This window comes from Vicia villosa, linkage group LG7 (genome assembly GCF_029867415.1).
Source record: "Vicia villosa cultivar HV-30 ecotype Madison, WI linkage group LG7, Vvil1.0, whole genome shotgun sequence".
In the NCBI taxonomy this organism is placed as follows: domain Eukaryota; kingdom Viridiplantae; phylum Streptophyta; class Magnoliopsida; order Fabales; family Fabaceae; genus Vicia; species Vicia villosa.
Window position 1 is genome coordinate 92,270,501 of NC_081186.1, and position 24,085 is coordinate 92,294,585.

The following is a 24,085-nucleotide window of genomic DNA, read 5'->3' on the forward strand; positions in this document are numbered from 1 at the left end:
TTTCCAAAACTTTTAAGGGTAAAAGAGAATTTATGGAGGAAGCATTCATCTTCTTCGCCTCGAGTGTTCATTCCCTCTTGTTTGACACTTGGAGAGACTCCATATATTATTTCAAGAGTATCACACATTTTTTGGGCAGTATTACACGTATGGACATTGAAAATTTGATCTTCATCTAAAGACAAAACTATGAAATTTTTAGTTTTAAAATCAATTTTAAACTTTGTCTTTTCTTCTACGATCCAAAGAAAATCTAGTTTATCTACTACTTCACAATTAACATGGCGAGTAAGGATAAACAGACTGTTAGCTCCATAAATTTTGAGGTTGGTTGGCATTAGTTTTTCTAAAACATTCCTCTGGTGAAGATGTCAGACAAAATGTCTTAACATCCTAACTGATATAACATAATTGGACTTCAAGCATAACGGTTTTCATACAACAAAGTTTGGGCTACTTTGAAACAACATATGTTCAAACAGATGTCGTAACATCATGAACCTGAACATCAGTGAATAGCAGTTTTAAATATTGAAGATTTGAAGATTTGTTGCAAGATATTTAAGGAAAGTTTATTACAAGATTGGTGCAACTACAAGCGTGTGGGTCGAGTATTTGTAGATAAAGAATTTGAAGCCCAAAATATTCTGAAGATTATATATAGACACCCCTAGACCTAGTATTTTGTATCTTTTGATCTTTCATTTTTCATAGTTTGTAAATTAGGATTTAGGGTTAAAGGGTTTTGAGAGTCTCTCGTGTAACTTGAGGTGTACGTCTCCCTTGTATCTTTTGATACTTGTGGTAGACATTGTTGATCTCACTCAGAAACTGTTAGGTAATGAGTTGAGTACTTTTTTTTGTCAATATTTAAGCTTTTAAGCTTAAGTTGAGTTTTGTTCCTGATAAAAGCTTTTAAGCAAGATCAAGTTCTGTTCTTAGTTAAAGCTATGAAGCAAGACTAGTTTGTGACTTTGTTATTTGAAGTGTGATCTTCAGTTAGGTGAAAGGTCGTTGATACAGTAACTGGGACTGGAACTGCTAGACATTATTGCGATGATTGGAAGTGGGATGAGATTTCTCATAAATAAGAGGTTCTTAGGTAGAAGTTGCACATGGTTGTGATTAGGATGGAAATTTGTAAGCATGAGACTTGTTTAGGCTTTAAACTAATATTATAGTAGACTTCCTTTTTGGCTTGGTAGCCCCTAGAGTAGGTGATGTTGCACCGAATTTGGTAAACAATTATGTGTGTCATTTATGTTTTTGCATATTTATTTTCTGCAAAATCACACAATTTTAAAAGTCTGTTCAGAATGTCTTAAAGATGTCGAAACACCTGTCTCTTCATTAGTTCTGTTATTAAGATATCAATATGAACATGCATTACCTGTACTAGAGAAGTTTTAATTGGTATCAGAGCAAACGCCCTAGTCCTTGGGTGAGCTTCAGGGAGTATTTTTCTAGCACTATTGTTCCTTATGAAGACTTGAATAACAAAATTCTTGGACAACAATATTAAAGAATAATCAGGATAGGAGAATCCTGTTTCTAAAGATATTCAAGGGAAGAGTATGGGTTGGTTCTATGTAACCTCGAAGTTATCAATACCATGGTCTATGGGGTTGGTATGTTTCTTTTTCAGACTCATTATCACTTGTTTTGTGGCCAAAGATACTTAGGAAATTCTCAAGTCCACTCATAAAGGCACATCTTAGTGTGTTGGGTATGAAGTGATCAGAAGAAAGACTTATCTAGAAGAAGATTCTCAAGTCTCTTTTCAAGAGATTTGACATGAAAGTTACAACTATTGGAAATAAGAGCATGAATGTTGTTTACAACTCAGAAGAAACTTGTGTCCTGGTCTCTAATGATGGATTTCTTATTGCTATTGTGTTCCTTGGAAGGTGATCCAATCAGGTGTTGAGGATATTAGACAAATTGTATATACAAAATGTCAAAAACATCTGTACTCTCTTCAGCAAGTCTGTGATGGTGAAAGAGAAAGCTGGGACTGGTGTAAAGATCTATCAATATCAAAACATTCATATGAGTGTGGAGACCTTGGATAGGTGTGTAGCATAATGTCCTACTTATCTCAGGAACAACTGTGTAGGTTTTCTTTGTCTTGGCTTAATTAGGAAAGGTTTGTTGAGCATGGTTCCCAAAGTAATACTGGTTTGACTGAAAGATGGACTTCATATGTAGATTTATGTTATAAATATTTATCTCACTATAAGATGGAAGTTTTATTCTATGGTTTGTGTATATAGAATAAGAGGAGTTGTCAAGTATGAAGAAGTAGGAGGTGATTAGCTTTGGATCTTATGTCTTAAGAGAATGAAGAAGTGTCTACAGTATATGTTTTGCAAGGTGACTCTTAATTCTGAAGCTTGATGTCTTGATCAAGTCTGTTAGGACTATCCAGATCTTTTGGAGGAGTTTCTTCAAAAGGGAAGATGATTTGAAGTTTAAGGAGGATAAGTTTTCATCGTTTATTAGCAAAGGGAAAACTCAAAGTGACAAAAGGTTGTTTTCATGAAGAAGAAAGTTGGGTCAAGAATGTCAATCTTAATGTCTCAATATTTTGCTAGACATTTATATACTCATGCTAAAAGAGATGCTTGAACTGAAGATGTGTCTTCTATGTTAGTACGATTTTAACATGTTTTTCTGTGTGGTTTCCTCGAAGGTTAAGTTCAGCATTGGTTTACCAAGTAGTGGTTAATGACTCAGAGAAGGTGGTTTTTGCCTTATCTCTCATACCTCTCTTAAAACTTCAACTAAGATGTTTGGTATTTCGGCACTAACATTTCCAGACACTCAACTGTAGTAAAAGTGTTTTTGGTGATATGTTTAGTTTCATTCTATCAACTGTTCGTGTGTTGGTGTTTTCAAAAGAGAAGTTGAAGGGCATTGAAGAATTGAATAATTCATGGTGAATTCTATAAAGCTCGTGATAGTTTGTCTTTCTACCAAAGGACTAATGACTTTTGTTAAAACAAAAGTTATCTATGTGAAGTCTAAAGGTACTGTCATAAAGAAAATGATGTCTTATGTTGGATGGGATATATGGAGCTCTTGAGAGGATTTAAGAACAATTTCTATTTAAGTTTATCACAAATATTTAGCTGTTTATTCTCTTACTTAATGATCAAGAAAGATGAAGTCAAGATGTCACACATAAAGGTGCAACATCAGAGTATTGCAGGAGCTCTAGGTTTTAATCTTAGATACTTCACGAACCCAAAAGGAGAGTTTTTCTTCAGTGACAGAACTCACGAACCAATTAAAGAGTTATACTAATTCTTAAAATTACTTTTAAACGAGTTTAAATCCAAACCAAAATAAACACTTCCTAAGGAATAACGATTTACTCACGAGATTAACTAAAAATTTACAATAAAACACTCGCCCATAATAAATACCTCACTAAACTCACAAACACTCTAAAATAACTATGGCTTAAATATGTAAAAAAAAGTGGAAATGTGTTAGAGAGTGACAAAAAGGAAAAGTGAGGGTTTTCACGTTTTTTGGATGATTTGAACTGATAGAGGATCTCTTTATTTATAGGCCAAGAAATGGTGTAAGTTAGGAAACAATCCACGTGCCAATTGATTGACTTAATCAATTAGGTACTTGCAATAATCGATTATTGCTGCCAAAATTATAAGATTTAGATAAAGAGACATTACCATTCATTAAGACACTCTCACCTCAAACATCCCTTGTCTAATCGATTAGGGAAAGTATCTAATCAATTAGACAGTTACAAAAAGTCTTTTAATCAATTGAACAATTTTCTAATCCATTGGCTAGGCTCCAAAAATATTTTTGGTGATTTTAATTGAAAGAGAGAGGCTTCAAAAATACTTTTTAGTGCTTAAGTATTTACAATACACTGATTACTCAGATGGACATGACCAAACGAGCTTTCACATTTCCTCTCTTTCATACTTTGAAGATTAAAGTCTTTTTGCTAGATATACCAGCCATATAACCACTTCACTTGAGTCTTCTATTGGATGACCATCATGATCAAAAAGATGAAAACATAAATCCTAGGCTCTATAACTTTATTAGGAAGAATATATTGATCAACCACCTTGTGCATCTTTGACCGCTTGAGCTAGCTTTAATAATTACTTGGCTTCCCATGTTGTTTATAATTCATGTGTTGTCATCATCAAAACCATGTTATCATCAAGGCTGAGCAGTTGCTTTTTAAGTCTAGCTATCCATGAGCTTTATCCTATTAAATTACCTGCAATCACACGATTCCACACCACTCTTCTTTTTTTCCTTGTTTATTCCACATGTTCCAAGTGTGATGTCCTTCCCACTAGACTTTTATATTAATTTTTATCATTATTTTCCTGACCTTCACATGCTGTCTCTCCATTTGATGTTTTAATTTTAAGACAAATTTTTATTGCCTATTATGGGCGTAATGATTGGCTGACTTTCATATTGGGAGTGACATTATTTTCTAATGCTATTTCTGGAATTTCCTCGTTAAGACCAATAAAACAGAATCCCTTATTTTTCTCATTGTATTTAATGCCATTTATTCCCTCCGGAGTTCTATCATAGGTCACCGTTGTTGTAAATTTCTCCGTTCATCCCCCCGTCTTTTTTCCTTTATGAAATCGTCTGGTTTTTTGTACCACCATCCATGGACCAACTTCTTCAATAACATAGTTTTCACTTTCATGCATTTTCCCCATGCTATCTTCCTCTCACATCAATACTTCCTTCACATCTCATTTTTCAATGCATCCCTCATCCATCCTTGTAATACCTAAATCTTCCATTGTTCATGTAGAGGAGGTGCAAACTTTCTTACTCCACTTTATAGTGCCTCCCTTTTATCGAGAACATTGCTAAAAGAGATTTTGTTAAATCAATTTGGAGAGATGACCTTGCATACTTCTCTCTTTCCCTTGTAAGAGTATTTCTAACAACCTTAACCGTAGTACATATGCAATTTCCAATGCAGGTTAGGACTATATCATCGTGATTTTCAAGAGGTATACCTGACACTCGAACCCATTCTGCTACTTCTTCAATCTCATCACTTGCCGAACAAAAATATGGACTCCATTCTTTGACAGAGAGATATAAATCATATATGAGCCATGGATTTTCCATCAATGTCGTGTATTGATCTTCCTCACAAGTGAAAGTTACTAAGTAATATTCCTACCCTAGATCCACTATATCCAACACACCTATCCTAACCCACATTTGTTGGAGTCTCTTTTCCAAAACCTTGTAACTAATCCTCCAACCAAACATTTTTCACGATGACCCATTTATTTCATGGAATTGCCATCATTTTCTCCTATTTTTCACAAAGTATGGATTCAGGGCATTCATATTCACCAAATTTCCTTTCCTCCATTCTTAAACCTCCTATAACATGTCCTTGTCAGTGATACATTCATCAATGACTTGTATCCATACCTCGTAACATGTCCTTATCAATGATACATTCATCAATAATAACTTGGATCCACGCACTTGAGTTAACATGTTCCATATTCTTTTCACCGATGTCAACAACTTTATACGATATCACCACCCTTCTGTCTTCCACCTCACCATGGTTGAATAATGGATCATCATCATACATAAGGGATTATATCGTTTCTTTGACTCTTTTAATACTTCCATCCTACTAATCATCATTCTTAACTTGATTCAAACGATTCTCTATCTTAAACTCTGGCGAAACACTCTTTATGAAAATATCATTAATTATATATATGAAAAACAATTCAAATTATATTTTACATATGAAAAAACTACATATGAAAAAACAACCAATCTATTAAACTTTTAATAATCAAAAGACAATATATAGTATTGTTTCACTTTCGCCAGTTCTTTCCGTTCTTATTGTGTTCTGTCGTGACTCTACAGCCCTCTTTCTCTCTCTCATATGTCGCTTTCAGTCATAAATTAGGGAAAAGCAAGCAGACAGCTACACCCACAAACACACTCTCTCTCTCTCTCTCTCTCTCTCTCTCTCTCTCTCTCTCTCTCTCTCTCTCTCTATCTCTCTTCTAGTTTTCTTCTCTTCTCTTCTCACCACCCACCCAGCTCAATAACGTTACCTTCTATCTCATGTTTCTCTCTCCTCTTCCCCATCCTTCTTCTTAATTACTACTACTACTTCTCTTTCTTATCACTACCACTGATCATGGGAGCTAGGTTTGATGGATTCTCAATAAGGTATATTATTATTATATCATTTTAATTTTTTCCTATTTATGAATTTATGAATTTATTTCATTTCATCTTCGATCTTTAACTTTATGAAACTAATTCTGATTCGATTTTACTTCCAGAGAGTACACTTCTAAGATGAGGTCCATCGACGTTTTCAAATGTTGGCCATTCACTTCAACTTCTAACCGTCAACTCACGCGCCACGAACTTCACTCATGGCTTCCTCCACTCTCTCCCTGCCCTAGATCCAATCAAACCAACACATCTCTAAATCACTACAATCAACCTTCACTTCAAGAACCTTCTAGAACCGATAAAAACGGTTACACTAGCGAAGAATCGTCCAAATCAGACGAGTTTGCTTCTCCTCCTTCTTCTCCGCTTCCCGCTGTTGTTGCTGCTCCTGCTGATGATGAGAAATTCGAGATGATTTGTCCGGTTTGCCGCGAATTCAACGCGGCTACTCTCACGGCGGTGAACGCTCACATCGACGGTTGTCTTGCCGAGTCTGTTAGAGTGGAGCGTCGTCATATGAGGAGGATGAATTCGAAAGCGTGTAAATCGATCTCGAAGTTGAAGTCGAAGTCGAAGTCGCCGAAGAAGCGTTCAATAGCTGAGATTTTCAAAGTGGAGGCTAAGGATAAGGATAAGAATCAGGATCAGGATCAGCATAAGGAGGAAGAGCAACCGCTGCAAAACGAGAGTGTGACGAAATTGTTACCGTGCCGTGAGGATATTGAAGATATTGGAGACGATGAGGTTTCTATTACTGTTAGGAAGTTCAGGTGGCTCTCTCAACGGCTTGAGGCGTTGAGATCTAAACCTGGAGGTGATGAATCGGTGAAATCCTCTGCTGAGGAGGAGAAATTGGAGATGATTTGTCCGGTTTGTCGAAATTTCAACGCTGCTACTGTGACGGCTGTGAACGCTCACATCGATAATTGTCTCGCGCAGGCAGTTAGGGGTGAACGGCGTCAGACGATAACAACTGGTTTCAATAGTTTCAATGGTTTCAAGCCGAAACCTAAAGCGCCGAAGAAGCGTTCAATTGCGGAGATTCTAAACGCGGCGCCACCGGTTGAAATTAGTAAAAGTAAGGCGAATCCTTCTATTAGAGTTGAGGAAGATGAAGATGAAGATGAAGATGACGATAAATCCTCCGATTATTCCGGTGATGATTTTAGTGCTTCTGATGCTGCTGATACTGTCGTGTCTCTCAACAAGACCAAGAAGAGTATGAATAAAAACAGCAAAAAGAAAAAGATGAAGAAGCCTAACAAGAAGATGATGACGATAAAGAAGAAGCTGGGAAAGCAAGGTGATAATAGTGTGTTGCTGAACAATGAGAAGAAGACGGTTGTGAACATGAAAAAGAAGAAGAAAAAGAAGAACATCTTCAACAGTAGTGAGCTCACTGGGAAGAAGGTACGTGGTTAAATTTAAGTTAATCTTTTCGTTATATGCTTTTATGTTTCCATTATCTGAAGCTAATTCATGGTTACTGAGGATAAAATATATGATTTTTTTACATAAAATATCACTGGACACTGTACATGTAGTGTTTGTGTTGATGTAGTTCCTTATGCTGTATCTTAAGTAATCGCTTTCCTTATTCTTTGTTTGCTTTTTCTGCATAAAATCACTTCTGCAAAAGCTGATTAGAGAGACAACTTCTTATCTATATTGCGGAAGAAAGTGAGTGGTTTTTGTTTAGTAGTACTACCAAAATGAGAGAAATAAGCTGTAAGTAAAAGTTTTGGGTAAAGGAAGTTAAAAGTTAAACTACAATCCAAGAATCTTCGTCTGTATGGAAGAAAATTCACAAGGCAGTGAAGGAGGGAATTGATGTTGTTCTAGCTGTAGGGTGTGTGTGCGTGTGTATAATTAGTATTAGTATGAGTAACCTAGCTACAAGGGGCCACTACTTTTGATTGCGAAGAAGAAGAGATGAGTCTAATCATTAGGGGTTTTTTTATCACCCCGTTACTATAATTATTTGGGGGAGTTATCATATGGGCCATGGTAGATTGACATTTTCTCGTCTCATTTGCCTAGTTTTCTAAACGTAGTCTATGAGCATGAGCTAGCTGCATATATTTTGGGTAGATAGGTCCAGAATTTGATAGATCATTTATTGGCCTGTTTCTGTGTCTGTCAGAAGTGTATATAGAGATTTGGATTGTTGAATGTTTGTATATGCATATAAAAAAGAAATACTCTGACTTGGGTTGATATAGATCATTATCGCATGGGAGTATCTTATGACGTGGTTTATGCTGCAACCATCGTGGCACATGAGTGAAGTTGTAGTAGGGGGTGGTAAGTTGGTAACTGGTAAGTTAGTAGTATATGATGATGGTATTGGACCCTCTGTGTGTGATATAATCTGATCATAAACTGAAAGTTTTGGTCTGTTGGGAGAATTACGGGATGAATTAGTCAAGAATTAAAGATTAAGTGTTAATATACAAAAGCTGAAATTTTTTAAGAGAGCAGTCACTGAAAGAGAAGGCTTAAAATAGTTTCAGTTCATGGTGATGCTGACTGAGATTTGGAAGTGGAAGTTGTTAAATATATATTATATACACACTGCCTTCAAAGCGGCTAGCCATGAAATATCACAAAGATGTTACATATATGTAATCTTGCTGCTAATTATTCCCCATATATGTAAATTTAAATCTCGACTTGCCTTATAATGTTTGAAGCAACTGCTGCGTCTGCAGTGTATTGTTTCAATACTTGACGTATTTTAGTATATGTATACTAATCTACGAGTAAATACTTCATTTTCCGACAAGGCCCTCGGATTCTGATTCTATAATCATAATATTTATTTATGCCAATAATAAGAAAAGTTTATTTATGCCAATAATAAAAAAAAAAAGTTTCCCCCTTGACTATCATCTTCTCTAAAACTGGATTTTCACTGAATCACAGCATTATGAATTGGGTTATGTGAAACATGAAATACAATTTTTATAAAGGTTTCCTTTCTCAAAAGAAGTGGTTATTAGTATTTGTCAATTTCAGAAGTGCGCATTACAATTTGCATGCACAGAAGTGTCAAAACAAATCAAGAAAAATCGTTTCAAGCATTATCCTTATTCATGTGTTTGGCATTCTTCTTCTTTTCTCTTTCATTAATAAAATTTATATATTCATGAGTATTACTTAATGTGCCTATACTTTTTTTCATTTGATTTAAAATAGACGTTTAGTTTATACTAGCGTCCAGACGGACACTCAGACTCGTTTGTCCACATTTCTATGTCCACATGCGTGAAAATATAAACGATATTATTTATTTTGAATTTTAATTTTATTTTATATTATTTATAAAATAGTAAAAGATAATAGAATGAAAGATACCTAACGTGCCATATCATCGTTAGTAAAAAATAGAAGTTAAAGTTTAAAATAAAAGCTGAAAAATAGTATATTTGGGAGAAAAAAAAGCTACATCAAAATTATGTTATAGATAAAAAAATTAGATTCTTATAGGTAGTTTAACATCCCTTTTATAATATGAAGTATTTCTTTCATTTTTTTAATTCAAAAACAATTATCACTTCTGCTCATTTTGGCCGCCATAGATTATGAAAAAATGATTTTGATTTTTTGTGTTTGATTATCAAAATGAAAATATTTTTTTTATTAAAAAAACTAGTTATAAAAATTAATTATTTAGAGTAACCACTTTTATTTTATATTGAGAGAAAGTACAATTAATAACTTATCATTTAAAGCAATTTTTAGATGTCTCGTTTTTTAAAGAATTTATAACAAATGAATGAAAACTTCTAAGGTTATTATTTGTATTTAAAAAAAAAGATTTTTCACAAAAAAATGTAACAAATGAGCTCTTCAAATGATTCACAAAAATAAATAAGATATAATACACAATGATTTATACAACTTAGTGAAATTATATATATTTTTGTAAAAATTACTATTTTCCATTTTTACTGAAGTGTAATTTTTGAAAGATTCACTTATGAATTTTTCAATCAGATTTATTTAAAGCAGATTTATTAAAGCAATTATTGTGAATATATATTATAGAGTAAAATCCGTTTGACACTAAGGCTATGTTTGGGAGTTTGGAGGGGAGGGGAGGGGAAGGCTTCCAAAAATGAAATTTTAAAAAAATATAGAAAAATATTTGACATTTTTTGAAAAAATGATTTTGTTTAGAATGATAAAAGAGTCATTATCATTAGTAAATTTTTAATTTTCAGAATACTATAACAACCTAAAAGATATTTGGAAAATTTATGTAAGCCCTTCAAAACCCTCCAAAACCCTCCTTCAATATAATTTTTGAGTTCCCCCATTTTATGGGTTTTTTTTGTTTTATGAATAAACTCAAACCCTCCAAAACCCTCCTACCCAAAATCTTTTTATCCTTTTCATCTAATTCTTCCTATTTTTCAAAGCCCTCCCCTCCCTTCCCCTCCAAACTCCCAAACATAGCCTAGATGTCAAACTCAGTATATTTACATCTTTACTATTTCTTTATAGAAATTAAATTAAATCAATCCAGCCATTCTATTATCTAATATTATCTTGTATATAAAATTTCAAACAATTTAAATATTCGTTGCTATATATTTTTGTAGGACTTTATTTAGTGGAATAAGACTGGGTTGTTGTTGTATATATTTTTGTTGTTGATATTTACATATATTTTAAATAATTTATTATATGTTGAAATAAATTGATATCATAGAATATCAAATAATTTTTTAAATTCTATAAAATTTTATAAGATTTAATCTTCATTTTTTCCAAAGAGTTATTGAAAAGTACAATTGTGATAACCTAAACTAATCATCTAATCATGACACTTTTAAAAATATCTACATCTTTGCATTTTTGTTTTGTTTATATTAACAGGAACCGAAGTAGAAAATTCCTTGATGTTATAATGTATAAGTGTATCACTTACAAATTTTTTTAGTATATTTACTACAGTGGTTTGGTCATATTTGTTTTAAGATCATGCTTTGAATTAAGAACGAACTTTTAAAAATAATAAGTGTACCTAATTGTTTAGGATTATTTTACTCTATGTAGTAAAATCAATTTTAAGGATAAATAGTTTCAATTAATAAGTAAAAGGTGTAATTGATTTTATTATGAGCCATAAATAAGATTTTAAATTGAAGCTCTCATGCAATCTGTTTGTTGTTATATGCTATTCCATTACCATATATAATTATGCCCATGTAGTTTGATATTTATAATTAGGGATGATGTGACATAAGCGTTCATTTACAAGTTTGAGTATTAATTAGGGATGCAATTGTATAAGCTTTTTTTCCATTCACGCATAGAATTTTTAACAATTATTTTATAAAATAATATTTAAGTTCAGATAATCTTATGAACTAAAAGCACTTTTTGGTACGTATTGATGAAATAATTTATTAGCTTAAGTGTGTTTTTTCTGTTGATGTAAGTATATGATCCATGCATTTAATATAGATTTTTATGTTCCCCTCTTCTAAATATAAATACTAAAATGGCCAAGTTCGAGAGTTTTGTTGCCTAGAAGGACGTAATTTAGTTCTTTACTCAGCATGTGCTTGGTGAGTTCAAGAACCACGGTATTGCTGCACGTTTTATAAACTCTCCAATTGGTAGCTTCAAGAAACCCACGGTGAAAATGTAAGGGACATGAGAAAACCCAATGAAAATTCATTGAAACACAGATTAGTCATTTCAATTTTGAAATAATACAGTGGAATACCTTTCCATTTAAATTAAACACGAGTATTTTGTATAGCTTGAAGCTTTATTCAACTTATTGAGATTATGTTATAATAGAACATCCTTAATTTAGTTAATTTTGTTTATTTCAGGAAAGTGCTTACACGCGCGAGGTGCAAACTGCAGTAAATAGTTGCAGAAAACTAAGAGGTACAATTGGTAATGAAATGGTTGCTCTGCAAGACATTGAACCTTCTGTCCATAGAAAGAAGTTGGGTTTAAATCGCTTATCAGTTGAAAATAAGCCACAATTTATAAACCGTGACTTGGTTGGAAAGCGGCAAAAACCAAATTCTCCAGTTGAGGGCACTTTTAAGAACCACTTGAAACATCTTTCCAGCAAGATATCAGATGGATGTAAAATTCGAGATGGTGCTGAAGAAAGCCATGTGAATGATCAAGTGCAAACCTCTGACATACGTGTCAAATTCTCTTATAAAGATGCAATAGTTGGTCCGAAAAAGAGAATTTCATTTGATGAAAGCGTGTTTAACACATCTTCAGATGCACTGGCTACTTCATTTGTAAAGGAACTGTGTTCTGGAACTGATGAAGAAAGTTCAAGTTTTGAGGCAAACAGAAATTATGGCCACAAAGACAAAAGAGAAGTGGTTTGCCCAATAACTGAAAGCAAACAGTTTTCTAGTACTCTGGAACAAGTCACGAGACCAAATTTCTTGAAGCCGTGTATCAATCAAGAAAAGTCCAATCAGTTAGAACAGAAGTCTGAATTACTAACCAAGATGGCAGTTTATGACAATAATAATTCACAGCTTTTTGGTGGAGGCAACCCAACTACAGTTAATTTTTCTCCAAATGCTGGTATTTCTAAACCTCTTCCAGCAGATCAACAAGGGCAAATGTGTGATAAAAATACACAAGTGTGTGAATCTGGAGGTTTCAGTTTTGGTGGAAAGTTCATTGACTATTCGGAGGATCATACATTTCAGGTTGATGTTGTGAACAAAAATGCAAGTACAGACACATTCCTGGAGCCTTCATCGTCTTATTCAGCTCCATATAACAAAGTTAATGAAAGGCCAGAATCTCCATCGCCTTCATCGTCTTACTATGGAGATAATGTGTTTCCTGCAGATATGACTGAGAAGTCATACCCTTTTACAAGCTGGGGACAAGGATGCATAAGAAATAGCTGTATGGATCCCAACTTTTTCGGTTTACCACTCAATTCTCAAGGTGAGCTGATCAACTTCAGTTCGAGTGGAAATGTAGTGACGAACCAGCTGGAGACATCTAGTCCATTAGGAGGTTCTTTAAGTGACCTGTCTAGTAATAATGTTCTCTGTCAAAGTAGCCAGGAAAATTTAAGCATTAATGAGAGGCATGTTGTTCAGAAGACATCACAAAACGATGGTCTAAGTTCATTACCTCATTATCCTCCTATATCAGCTGTGACCGAGATACACAGTCATAGAGAAGATATCCATCCACCTAATTCTGAAATGTTTTCCAGTCACCATGTGCAGCCACTAAATTCAGAGTTCCTTAAACAACATAACTCGCGTGTTGAACAGAACCAACGTGAAAGAGTGCAGAACCACGACAGAAATGGGAAGGTTTCTCTGAAAGAAGGTTCAGATCATATCTCACTAAGTTCCAGCCAACCAACAGTTAGGTTGATGGGTAAAGATGTTCCAATTGCTAGAAGCAGCCAAGAGACGCAAAAAATTACGGGAGATGTTTGGACTGATGAGGAATCCAGAAGAAGGCATTATGCTGACTATACTGCTTTAGAAAATTCTTTTCTAGGAAGATGCTCCAAGCAGGATTGGGCATCTGGTTCCTCTTTACAAATATCAACCAATAGTGTATTGCAGTCTGAGAAGACCCAAAGTGCTCATGGATTACAAAGCACACCAGGATTTCCTCAACAGTTTATTGATGTTCAAATTAATCATGTATCTCAAAATGGAAGCTTCGGGGTCAGCAGAAATGCCAGTTCTTATATCAATCCTATTGCTCAGGAATCTACCTCATATGCAGTATTTAATGGGACACCCAGTGACTCTTCAGAACAGTTTATTGCCGGTTCTAAACCATCAGGACTGAGCTCTCGGCCACAGGTATCACCCACTCCTTGCAATTTTAATCAGCCAGCATGTTCAAGAAATGGCGAGGTTAATGGCAGGAACAAAAATCCTCATGTTACCAAATCAGCCTTCGGATTTCCTTTCCTGCAGCCTGCTGTCAATGAACAGGCCAAAACACATTGGAGTCAGGGGTCTTATAGAAGTTTACCACCTTGGTTGTCAAACTCAACAGATGACATCCTAACCAGTACCTATTCTCCACAGTTTTCTGGCGTTGGTAATCAAAGTTTTCCACAAAATCGATGGGGAAACAATTTTGCTACACCATCTTTTAATCATTCAGCAGAATTTCTCTACCCTTCTAATCCTTTAACTTCTGGGGTTCCCACGAAGACGACTCCTCTTTATCCAGCATCTATTGTTCAACCTCCACAAGTCTCAGTTACATCCTCTACCATGAATGGTGGCTGTAGAAACATAAACAAGGTCGTTGACAGAGTAAAGTTGGATAATATGGCTGTCAAAGACCATCATCACCCGTGCACAAATATCAGGAAGAGATCTGCAGCTAATCTTGATGATTCCCAAAAACCTATCAAGTATTCCAATATTGAAGTGAAAGATAACAAAAGAACCGTGGTACTTGATCCACAAGTGGTGGAGATTGCTAGAAGTAGGTGTTGCCCGAATGTGGCTCAAAATCTAAATCCTACAAGTTATCCAGTCGCCGCCGATTCTTTTAAACCGAGCGGCACAACAAGATCTAGCCCTGTCCGGCTTGGTCCTAAAAGAGCTAAGCACATCCTAAAATCTTCTTGAAATTCAGGATAGAAAAAGAGTGATCCATTTTGCCATACTCTTATTTGTGACTACTGACTGTGATAGGGATCTAGAAATCCAGAGTTAATAGACTAAAGTATACTGAGTTAGGTGAAAGTCATATCATTTAATCTTATCTCTTTCCCCCCTTTATTGTATACTATTATATATATCAATATCCATTTGAGAACATAATAAGATTGTCCATTTATCAATATTTCCAGGTTGCTGAAACTGGTGGAAAATTGATGTAATTCCATCCAATCTTTTGATCATCCAGCTCAGTTTTGAAGTTTTTTTGTTCTTTACAGAATTTTATCACCAAAGATGATGCTTATTTTTGAGTCAGGTATTCAAAACACAGCATCTGTTCAATAATTTTTGCGAATATTTAAAATAAGGAAATAATAAATCTTTCATAATAATATTGTTAAACCTATCAAATAAATCTTGAATTTCTAGCTTTATAAAGTAATTAATAAACTGCTGGATACCCCACCAAAAGCAACCACATAAAATGCCACTGTTTTTATTCACATTCTGATGCCCCATTATTAACCTGAATTACCAAAAAGTATTGATGATTTTCTTTTTTTTATAGCATGCTCTTTTTTAGAAAATAGTTGCATTGTTACCAAGCTCTAATTTTTATTTATTTATTATGAGAACAAAATACACTATGTTTACTGTTATCGTTAATTTGTAGACTGTTTTTGTTGGTTTAGTTTTACGTTTTATTATCACATGTGTATGTTTTATTATCACATGTGTATACACTCTTATCATCTAATATTAAGAAGGTTCACACCTTTTCATATTATAAAGCTGGAAGAGATATTAGAGTTAATAACCAAAAGATTCTTTGTATAAAAAGTAAACATATGATATAGGAATATTGAAGAACATTCTTGTACTCATGATACTTAGAACCTCATCAGTTTAATTATAACAATTCTGAAACTCATCAGTTTTCTACATGCTAGATATACAGAAAGAAAGAAGTATTGATTTATTATAACATGTTTACATTCTTCTCATGCCATCTTGGTTAAATCTACCCTCACTCAATGTTTCTTTGCTTCTTTCTCAGCCTGCAATATAAAGTGACAAATTATCATTAAAAATAATAGCAGAAGAGTATCTATTATAATGTAAAGAAATAGTTGTTTATATTAATATCATACTGCTCTAATCACTCTCTCAAATGCATCTGGACCAAATCTATCAATATAACGTTCAACCGCTTTTCTTGCATCCAACGTCATCATGTGCAGAACCTTCTTGTACTCCTCAGGATAATTATAACCTCCATAGTTACCAAGTTTCTTGACGTATGTCCTCACATAATTCTCATATATGTAAGCTGCTCCATTGAACATTGGCAACACCAACCATAAACAGAACACAAGCTTCATGTATGGCCAAATAGGAAACCAAGATAGGATCTTGTAAGTTGAAAGCTCAAAGAGGGTTATGAAAGAGTATAAAACCCAATATGTTAGCCATTGTTGATCATCTAAGGTTGAAGGACTTTCAATTGCTCTCATTGATGCATATCTATGATATTTGTATTTTCACATAAATCAAACATTTAATAATTAGTCATTACATATATGTTATTATTAATTATAATAAAATGATATACTACGTGATATATATGACCATTACTTACAAAGGATAAAGAAGCATTACTCCAGGCCTAGTACACAAAAAAAATTAGGACGTTATTATAATTTATAATTTACACGATATATAATAAAGATTATATAGAAATAACAGACAACCAGACACGAGATAATAACTTTTAAGAGAGAGAATTAGTAATTTTACCCTATTGTTGTATCCAAATGTCTTAATATTGTTCCTAAGACACCCATGATGATTTTCCAAGGTGGAGAGATTAATGAAGTTTGGGAGAGATTTGGAGTATGAGATGAATTGTATTATGTATATATATGGTAGATATATAGATACTTTATATTAAGGTAAATGAACCAAGCAAGGAATGTTGAATTTTTGGGAAGACTAAAAAGTTTTCTTTTCTCTTAGGAGGGATAATAAGGATGCCAAAAGTTAGGAATTTTCATAATATGCTTTGCCTTTTTCTATTGGCTAAGTTTTTGTGGCATTATATTGGCGTAACTTTTGGAAAAATATGAAAAAATCCACACGACAAGGGCAGGTAACAAAACATGTTCATGCATGCATTTTGCAGTGAAGTGTTTGTTACATATTCCAACTCTGAATTAATTTCTTTCAAAGATTCCATCATTTCTTCTTATAAAATCCATTTCTAAATTAGTGGAACCTGTATATAATTCAATTTCATGCCAGGTGTTGAATTAAATGACATATAGCTTATTTTGCCCTCACATCACTCAAGCAAAATGTTTGCCTAACCAAAGTAAGAATATGTTCTGACTCTCCACATGCACAAAAACTTTGCATGGTCCCAACAGGTTGGCCTTGTTTTTTCAACAAGAACAACGTAAGCTATATTATTATAATTATTATTAAAGCTACTTGACCTCACTTCCATTTCTTTCCATCATTTCCTTTTTCCCATTTGGATGTGGGTGATGTATGCTATTATTATTTCATCTGTCACCTAATGCTGGCCCATTTGTAGTTCCTTTTTAAAGCTTGAATGCAAATCACTTTTTTTCCCTCTCATTATGTAACTATTGCCAAGTATAGTAAGGGTAAGAAAAAGTAAATAATAAACGTATAATTGAAAACATTACTTGTTAATAAATACAATAGGGAGAGGTCATATATCTCTTAGGTATAATAAATGAATCGATGATATATCTCTTTGTAATGTTATCTTTTATGTTGACACGAGTGATTCTAATCTTCGATTTTGTGACTTGAGAGAGAATGGGGATTGGAACTTCAACAAACTATATGTTCAACTCCTTACTTTTTGCTAAGATTGTATTCGTAGCATTACAATTGATCATGATACTGATAACAAACTCATTTGGAACGACTCTCTTAATAATGGTATATGTTTAGCAAGTCATGGTCATAGGTGGTGGGTAAATATTCAACTCAACATGTTGCGCCCAATACTTCTTGGAGTTGGATTTGGCGAGTACTAATTTCTAAGAACCTAAGGCATTTTTGTTGGCTAGTGATGCCGTTGAATATGATTCATATTGTTGAGATAATTATGGATTCTTGAGATAACTATGAGTTATTGAGAGTATAAGTCATATTGTTGAGATAATAATTATTGTTGAGATAACTTTAGGTTGTTGAGAGAATAACTAATATTGTTGAGATAATTATGGGTAGAGATAATTGTTTGTTGAAGGAAACTAGGGATAGGGTTTTAGATAATCTAAGACCTCGTATTATATATATATATATATATATATATATATATATATATATATATATATATATATATATATATATATATATATATATATATATATATATATATATATATATATATATATATGACTTGTAACACTGTAATCTATATGCAACTCACAAGACATAAATAAAGGGCACTATAGCTACTATATAGTCGCAGACGTATGTAATTTGGCCGAACTGTGTGAACAAAGCTTTTGTGTGTTTGTCTCTACTGTGATCTGTATTCGTGTTATTGTTCTAGCAATTGGTATCAGAGCCTGATTCATCCTGCCGTTGGGCTACAATATGCCTTGGACTCAATGGTGGCTCCTCAATGTACACCTGAATCTTGTCTTGACTAGAATTTTCTACCTCAGTATTTGACATAGATGTCACATCTGATTGTTTCAACATGCGATGCTCATCAAATATAACATCTCTGCTGACAACCACCTTCCTCTTAACCGGATCCCATAACTTGTACCCCTTCACACCTTTATTGTAGCCAATAAAGATGTACTATTTGACTTTGGGATAAGTTTAGACCGATTCTCATTGGAAATATGCACATATGCTGGACATAAAAAAATCCTCAAATTACTCATATCAATGGGGTTACATGTCCACACCTCCTCTACAACTTTTCTATCCAATGAAGCTCGTGGTTATCTGTTGTCTAGATATCATGCCATATTGAGCGTTGCTGCCCATAAACCTTTTGAAAGACCAACACTCAACCGAAGACACCTTTCCTTCTCAGTTAGAGTCATGTTCATTCTCTCTGCAACATCATTCAGTTGTGTTGTCTTCCTCATAAAATAGTGCCTCTGAATTCCATTCTCCTCACATAAATGCATGAACTTCTTGTCAATGTATTCAATTCCAATATCAGACCACAAATATTTTGTTTTTCTCCCTGTCTGGTTCTCAACCTCTGTCTTTCATAATTTGAACTTGGAAAAGACCTCAGATTTATATTTCATAAAATAAACCCATACTGTACAAGAAAAATCATCAGTGAATGTCACAAAGTACCTGGAACCTCTAATAGAGGGCTCTTATGTAGGCCCCTAGAGATCAGAATGGCCATATTATGTTGCCCGATCTTGAAACAAACTCTACACTGTTTCATAAGAATACAATACTTGCACAATCCAATTGTGCAACTACGAACACCCATCAGCAAATTCCTTTTTTGTAGTTTCATTATCCCACGTTTACTAAGATGACCCAAGCGCATGTACCATCGTTTGTTTGCATCATTATCAGTTTCAACAAATGCTACATCACCCATAATTGTGCCGTTAACAACTTATAAATGTTGTCTGCAGTCCTCCTTGTCGTTATCGCTGTCATTGCATACTTGCTAATCCTCATGATGTCTCTATCTCCATTTGACTAGAATAGAGTGACAATTCTCCAGGAAAATTTTGTGAGCGTCAGGATAATTTGTCTTGACAGAAACTTGTATATAGAGTTTTAGAGCACATTTTTAGATTATGATTTTGGGGTCTTTTATTCCCAACTCCATCAAAAGCAAATTTTGGAGTGAAGAAGCTTGGAAATCAATAAGGTAGGTTGAAAATTGAAGATTGGAAGTTGTGTTAGCTTCAATTTTAAGAAATCAGGGTTGGGGTTTTTCTTATCTTCTCTCTCTATTTGTATGATACTTTTCTTGTTGGGATTAGGATGATTTCACCATTGTTGTGTGTATTTCTTTTGATCTTTGTATTGTGAACTTTGTTTTGATTTAATATAGATGTTAATCATTTTTCATAATATGTTTGATTTATGTTGAGAAATATGTTTCAAGTTATTGATTTAAGATTTGTCATCTATCGATAACCAAACTCAAGACATAGATTTGGGTGTTGATATTCACTCGGTATCAGTCTTGCATGTTGGCTTGTTGTTTGATATGTGGAGACATCCGCTATTAATCAATCAGTATAATCGCAACGCCGCCCTAGACATAGACGGTGTTGACAAGTAATACGTGATTATAGAGATATTTGACTTTGTTCACATGCTTAGATTATGAGAATGCATACTGTTATAGGTTTTTATCGATCATGGGGTTATTTGTAATCTGTGCCTGATTTAGTATTAATGACATCTTTACCTCTGTTATATTCTAATCTCTAGAGATAACTTTAGGTTTGACATTCACAAGATTATCTGTTCTTAATGCTCCATGTTGTTAAGTTGTGCGAGACATTGCCAATGAGACAATACGGTTGTTCTCTCAAACTTGCGTTAGAGATAATATCGGTTGTGAGAGATATGTGATGGTATTGATGAATGCTTAGATTGTGATTAACTGATTGATAGATTACGTATTCTTTGGTCGAATGAAACTCAATCCTGAATAGCTCTCTTCTCTCCTATACTTTACTTTTCGGTTTTTATTTGATTAAATTATTCATGTGAACAAAATTTGTGCACCAAAAGCTCAGAAACGTAGAGACTGTTCAACGCCATTTGATCCATCGCACCAATCTGTGTGGAGACGATAAAAATAAAATTACTTATTTTTTCTTACCGCTTTACCGCTTCAACAAAATGGCGAAGTTGTCGAAAATTGGTGTTTTGATATTGAAAGCATTGCAATAGTTTCTACATTTCTAAGCTTTGTTTATATTTGTCCATATTGTTTAGATATTTATAAATGAAATAATCTATTTTATCCACATGCTTTCTTTTTATAGTTATGTGTTTAGTTGTTTAGTTTAATTTGAATTTTGTTAGGTTGTTATAAATTTGTATTTTGTTTGTCCAGAAGCTTGTTTTTGATTTTCTTGAAGAAGCATGGAGAAATTGTTCAAGTTTGATTGTTTCAACATGTAAATATATGGTCATGATAGTGTTTGAAATTGGTACCATGCAAGGTACACGTTTATCGCTGTCTAGAATATAGCATGATTATGAAACTTTTAATTTGTACAAATTGCATGTCATTAATTCTTTTGCACTACTTGTTCATGACTGAATCACCTTAGATCCAAGTCTATTTGTGAGAAAGCTTTCTATTCTTTACTATATGCACAAGAGACCAACAATTTTGTTTTAACTCGTTTGAATTATGTTAAATCTTGCATTTATGTTGTTTTATATGAAAGCATAAAAATGATCAAGGAATTTTGTTTGATTTTGAGCACAACCACTTAACCAAAAAGTAAATTACGTGGCGAGTTAGTGAGAATTTGCTTACCCCCTTTGAGCCTTTTGTCAGGATCCATTTTGATGTTAACTCTTGGAAATTGTACACTAATTAGTTCATTGTTAATTTTAAAGTGGATTCTAAATTTTTTTCTTGAACTCTCAATCATAACTTGTGGTTTGAATTTTTCCATTGTCTTAGAAAGTTAGGAACATTCACATTAGATGTTTGGTTGTATTCAAGTTGGGGAGAAAAACTTGGTTGCTAAGAGGTTGAGAAAAAGGAAAAGATTGGAAAAAAATTGTGAAAAAGAAAGAAAAAAAATCTTTGAAAAAGAAAAAAATATGGAAAATAATTGTGCGAATAAATTGTGTGAAATGGTGTTACAATTGGGAAAAGAGAAAAAGTTGAATGAAGCTGTGAATGCTTGAGAATTTGAGAAGTGATAATTCTCATTCGTTTAGGCAAACTTTTTGTTTTATTTACCTTTAGAAATTGCCCCTTCTTTGTTAACCTATCCACATTACAACCCTTGAAGTTCTTTGTGATCTAAATCCATTCCTTTTCTAATTCAAACATTCTCAAGATGCAATATCATTCTAAACATGTACAAACCAATTCTTGATCAGAAACATAATCTACTCATGCATGATTTAACAACATGCAACACAATCAAGCATCAAGAGAATATATATCACCAATTAGACAAGCATGCATAATATTGCTCACAACTAAATCCTTGATCATACAATTTCCCAAATCTTATCCAAGTTCTAACTATGGAACTCACCTCATGATTGCTGAGCTTATGAATATTAGGATGAAGAGATGATTCTGACTTCTTGATTGAGTGATGGAGATGATGATGATTCAAGCACGTGATCCTTGTTCTCCATCTAAGAACACCAAAGATTCACACATGCAAGTTGATTGATGGAGCCACTTCCTCCCTCTTCCTCTTCCATTCACGTTTCCTTTTCTTTCTCTCCCATATTCACTAAAATTTTGAATTGAAGGAATGAATGGATAGTAGGGAAATTCCACTTTACTAAATTTTGCATGAAAAAGTCCATTTAGTCCTCCAACAAACAATATTTACCGGTTTTCCATTTGGATCATTTCTAACCAATATCTTTTGATTTCAACTAAGTCTACTAATTCTTAGTAATTCTTAATATAAGTATACGTATATACTACTCATTTAATTAGAACAAGATCAGTATGCCCTATAATCACCATTTAACCAATTTAAATGACAATTACTGATGCTGGAGAATCGGGGTATTACATTTCGATAACGCAAAATGTGGTTGCACTATTTCTAAAACACATGGTCTCATGTGTGTTTGTGTTATTGCTGAAAAGATGAAACTAGGCGAGCCAATAAGAATGGACGAAGTTATCCCTCATTGGAAAAAACTTAGTTTTGTTGATGATGGTTGCATGGAAGGAGAAAAATCAAATATCTCTATTTCTACCGAATTGGAAGCGATACAAGAGAGGTTTTCAAATGCCGATGACAACATGAAACTCCACATCAAAGAACAATTGCGGAAGATTGAACATCCCGAAACAACCGACATGAAACCGCATTCTCAACCGGTAAAGACAAAGGGTGCTCCGAAGAAATTGAAGCCTACACCGAATGACAACTCGACTACACGGTCTCCTTCCTATTATAAGCATGCTGATAAACTTTTTCCCGACTCACCGACTCCTAAATCTCAAAAATCTCAAAATAATTCCATCAAAGGAGCTCGCATAAGCAATCCTCCTCCGACACCTATTCCACCGAAAATTCCATTCATCGACGAGATGCTAGTTTTTATGCACAAATACATCGAGCGAATTGTCTATGTTAAGGGGGACGGTAATTGCAGTTACCAGACTGCCTCGGCTTTACTTGGTAAGTGAGAGGATAGTCATACGCTTGTCCGTTATCAATTTATCCAAGAGTTGAAGATGCATAAAGACTCATACACGCGGTTATATAGAGAGATAGATTAATTTGAAGTGGTTTACAACTCTCTTGTTCCTTGGTTGAACGGTCACGCACTGGTGTCAAAATGGATGAGATTGCCAGAAATGGGGCAGCTTATTGCACGTGCATATGATAAGGTGTGCATTGACTTGACGCGATACGAGTTTTTGGAAATTTTTTTCCCGCTCCTCACCGCACCACCTATAAATCCAAATGACCGCATCATGTATATTGGGTGGCTTGCAAAATCGAGTCATTTTGTACAAATTTACTTGAAAACGAGATGCCCCATACCGCCTACGTCACTAGAATGGGCGACTCATTCTACCGCAAATGTCGAGACGTGACCATATCTTTTTGTTGATAGGATGCACGAATTCGAAAGATTGAACAACATCTAAAAGGAATCGAATGCAGAAAAGTCAAAGATGGAACCACCAATAGATTTAGCCGACGACAGTTTTTTTGGTTTGTTTTGAATTTTGAAAGTGTATTATAGTCAATTTTAGTCATTTCAATATGCTAATCTTATTTATTATTCTGTTCTGCTGAAAAAAGTAATAGGGAAAGTTTCGATTTCAAAGAGAAAATCCCGTTTGAGTTCGTAGCGACGGTACAAAGAATGGTCGAGCAAATCTTAGAGATGTGCAAGCGTCCACCGGACTATTGAAATATAATATTTAATTTTCTGTTGAA

General features: G+C 34.0%; 2 protein-coding genes across 3 annotated transcripts; one reads left to right on the forward strand and one right to left on the reverse strand.

The window, feature by feature from the left end:
- Positions 1-6,026: 6,026 nt before the first annotated feature.
- LOC131615839 (uncharacterized) lies at positions 6,027-15,099 on the forward strand. The gene is made up of 3 exons (XM_058887002.1): positions 6,027-6,240; positions 6,357-7,662; positions 12,105-15,099. Exons 1-3 carry the CDS (start codon positions 6,209-6,211, stop codon positions 14,880-14,882), a joined length of 4,116 nt encoding a protein of 1,371 aa, XP_058742985.1. The 5' UTR covers positions 6,027-6,208; the 3' UTR covers positions 14,883-15,099.
- A 675-nt stretch (positions 15,100-15,774) lies between these two features.
- On the reverse strand, positions 15,775-22,392 carry LOC131615840 (HVA22-like protein f). Of its 2 annotated transcripts, none has more exons than XM_058887004.1 (4): positions 22,199-22,392; positions 16,555-16,581; positions 16,067-16,439; positions 15,775-15,973 (listed from the first exon to the last, which is right to left on the reverse strand). In XM_058887004.1, the coding sequence occupies exons 1-4, from the start codon at positions 22,201-22,203 to the stop codon at positions 15,947-15,949; spliced, it is 432 nt and encodes a 143-aa protein (XP_058742987.1). In that variant the 5' UTR covers positions 22,204-22,392; the 3' UTR covers positions 15,775-15,946. The 2 variants fall into 2 exon arrangements, with proteins under 2 accessions (XP_058742987.1, XP_058742986.1); XM_058887003.1 differs by lacking the exon at positions 22,199-22,392 and adding an exon at positions 16,713-16,827 and having other exon boundaries at positions 15,776-15,973.
- Positions 22,393-24,085: the final 1,693 nt, after the last annotated feature.

Coding starts and splice junctions, on each gene's coding strand:
- LOC131615839 (XM_058887002.1), top strand. CDS start 6,209: ATGGGAGCTAGGTTTGATGGATTCTCAATAAG. Junction 6,241..6,356: donor TTTGATGGATTCTCAATAAG/GTATATTATTAT, acceptor TTTTACTTCCAG/AGAGTACACTTCTAAGATGA. Junction 7,663..12,104: donor GTGAGCTCACTGGGAAGAAG/GTACGTGGTTAA, acceptor TGTTTATTTCAG/GAAAGTGCTTACACGCGCGA.
- LOC131615840 (XM_058887003.1), bottom strand. CDS start 16,759: ATGGGTGTCTTAGGAACAATATTAAGACATTTGGATACAACAATAGG. Junction 16,582..16,712: donor CATTTGGATACAACAATAGG/GTAAAATTACTA, acceptor TTTGTGTACTAG/GCCTGGAGTAATGCTTCTTT. Junction 15,974..16,066: donor TTGAGAGAGTGATTAGAGCA/GTATGATATTAA, acceptor TTTATATTGCAG/GCTGAGAAAGAAGCAAAGAA.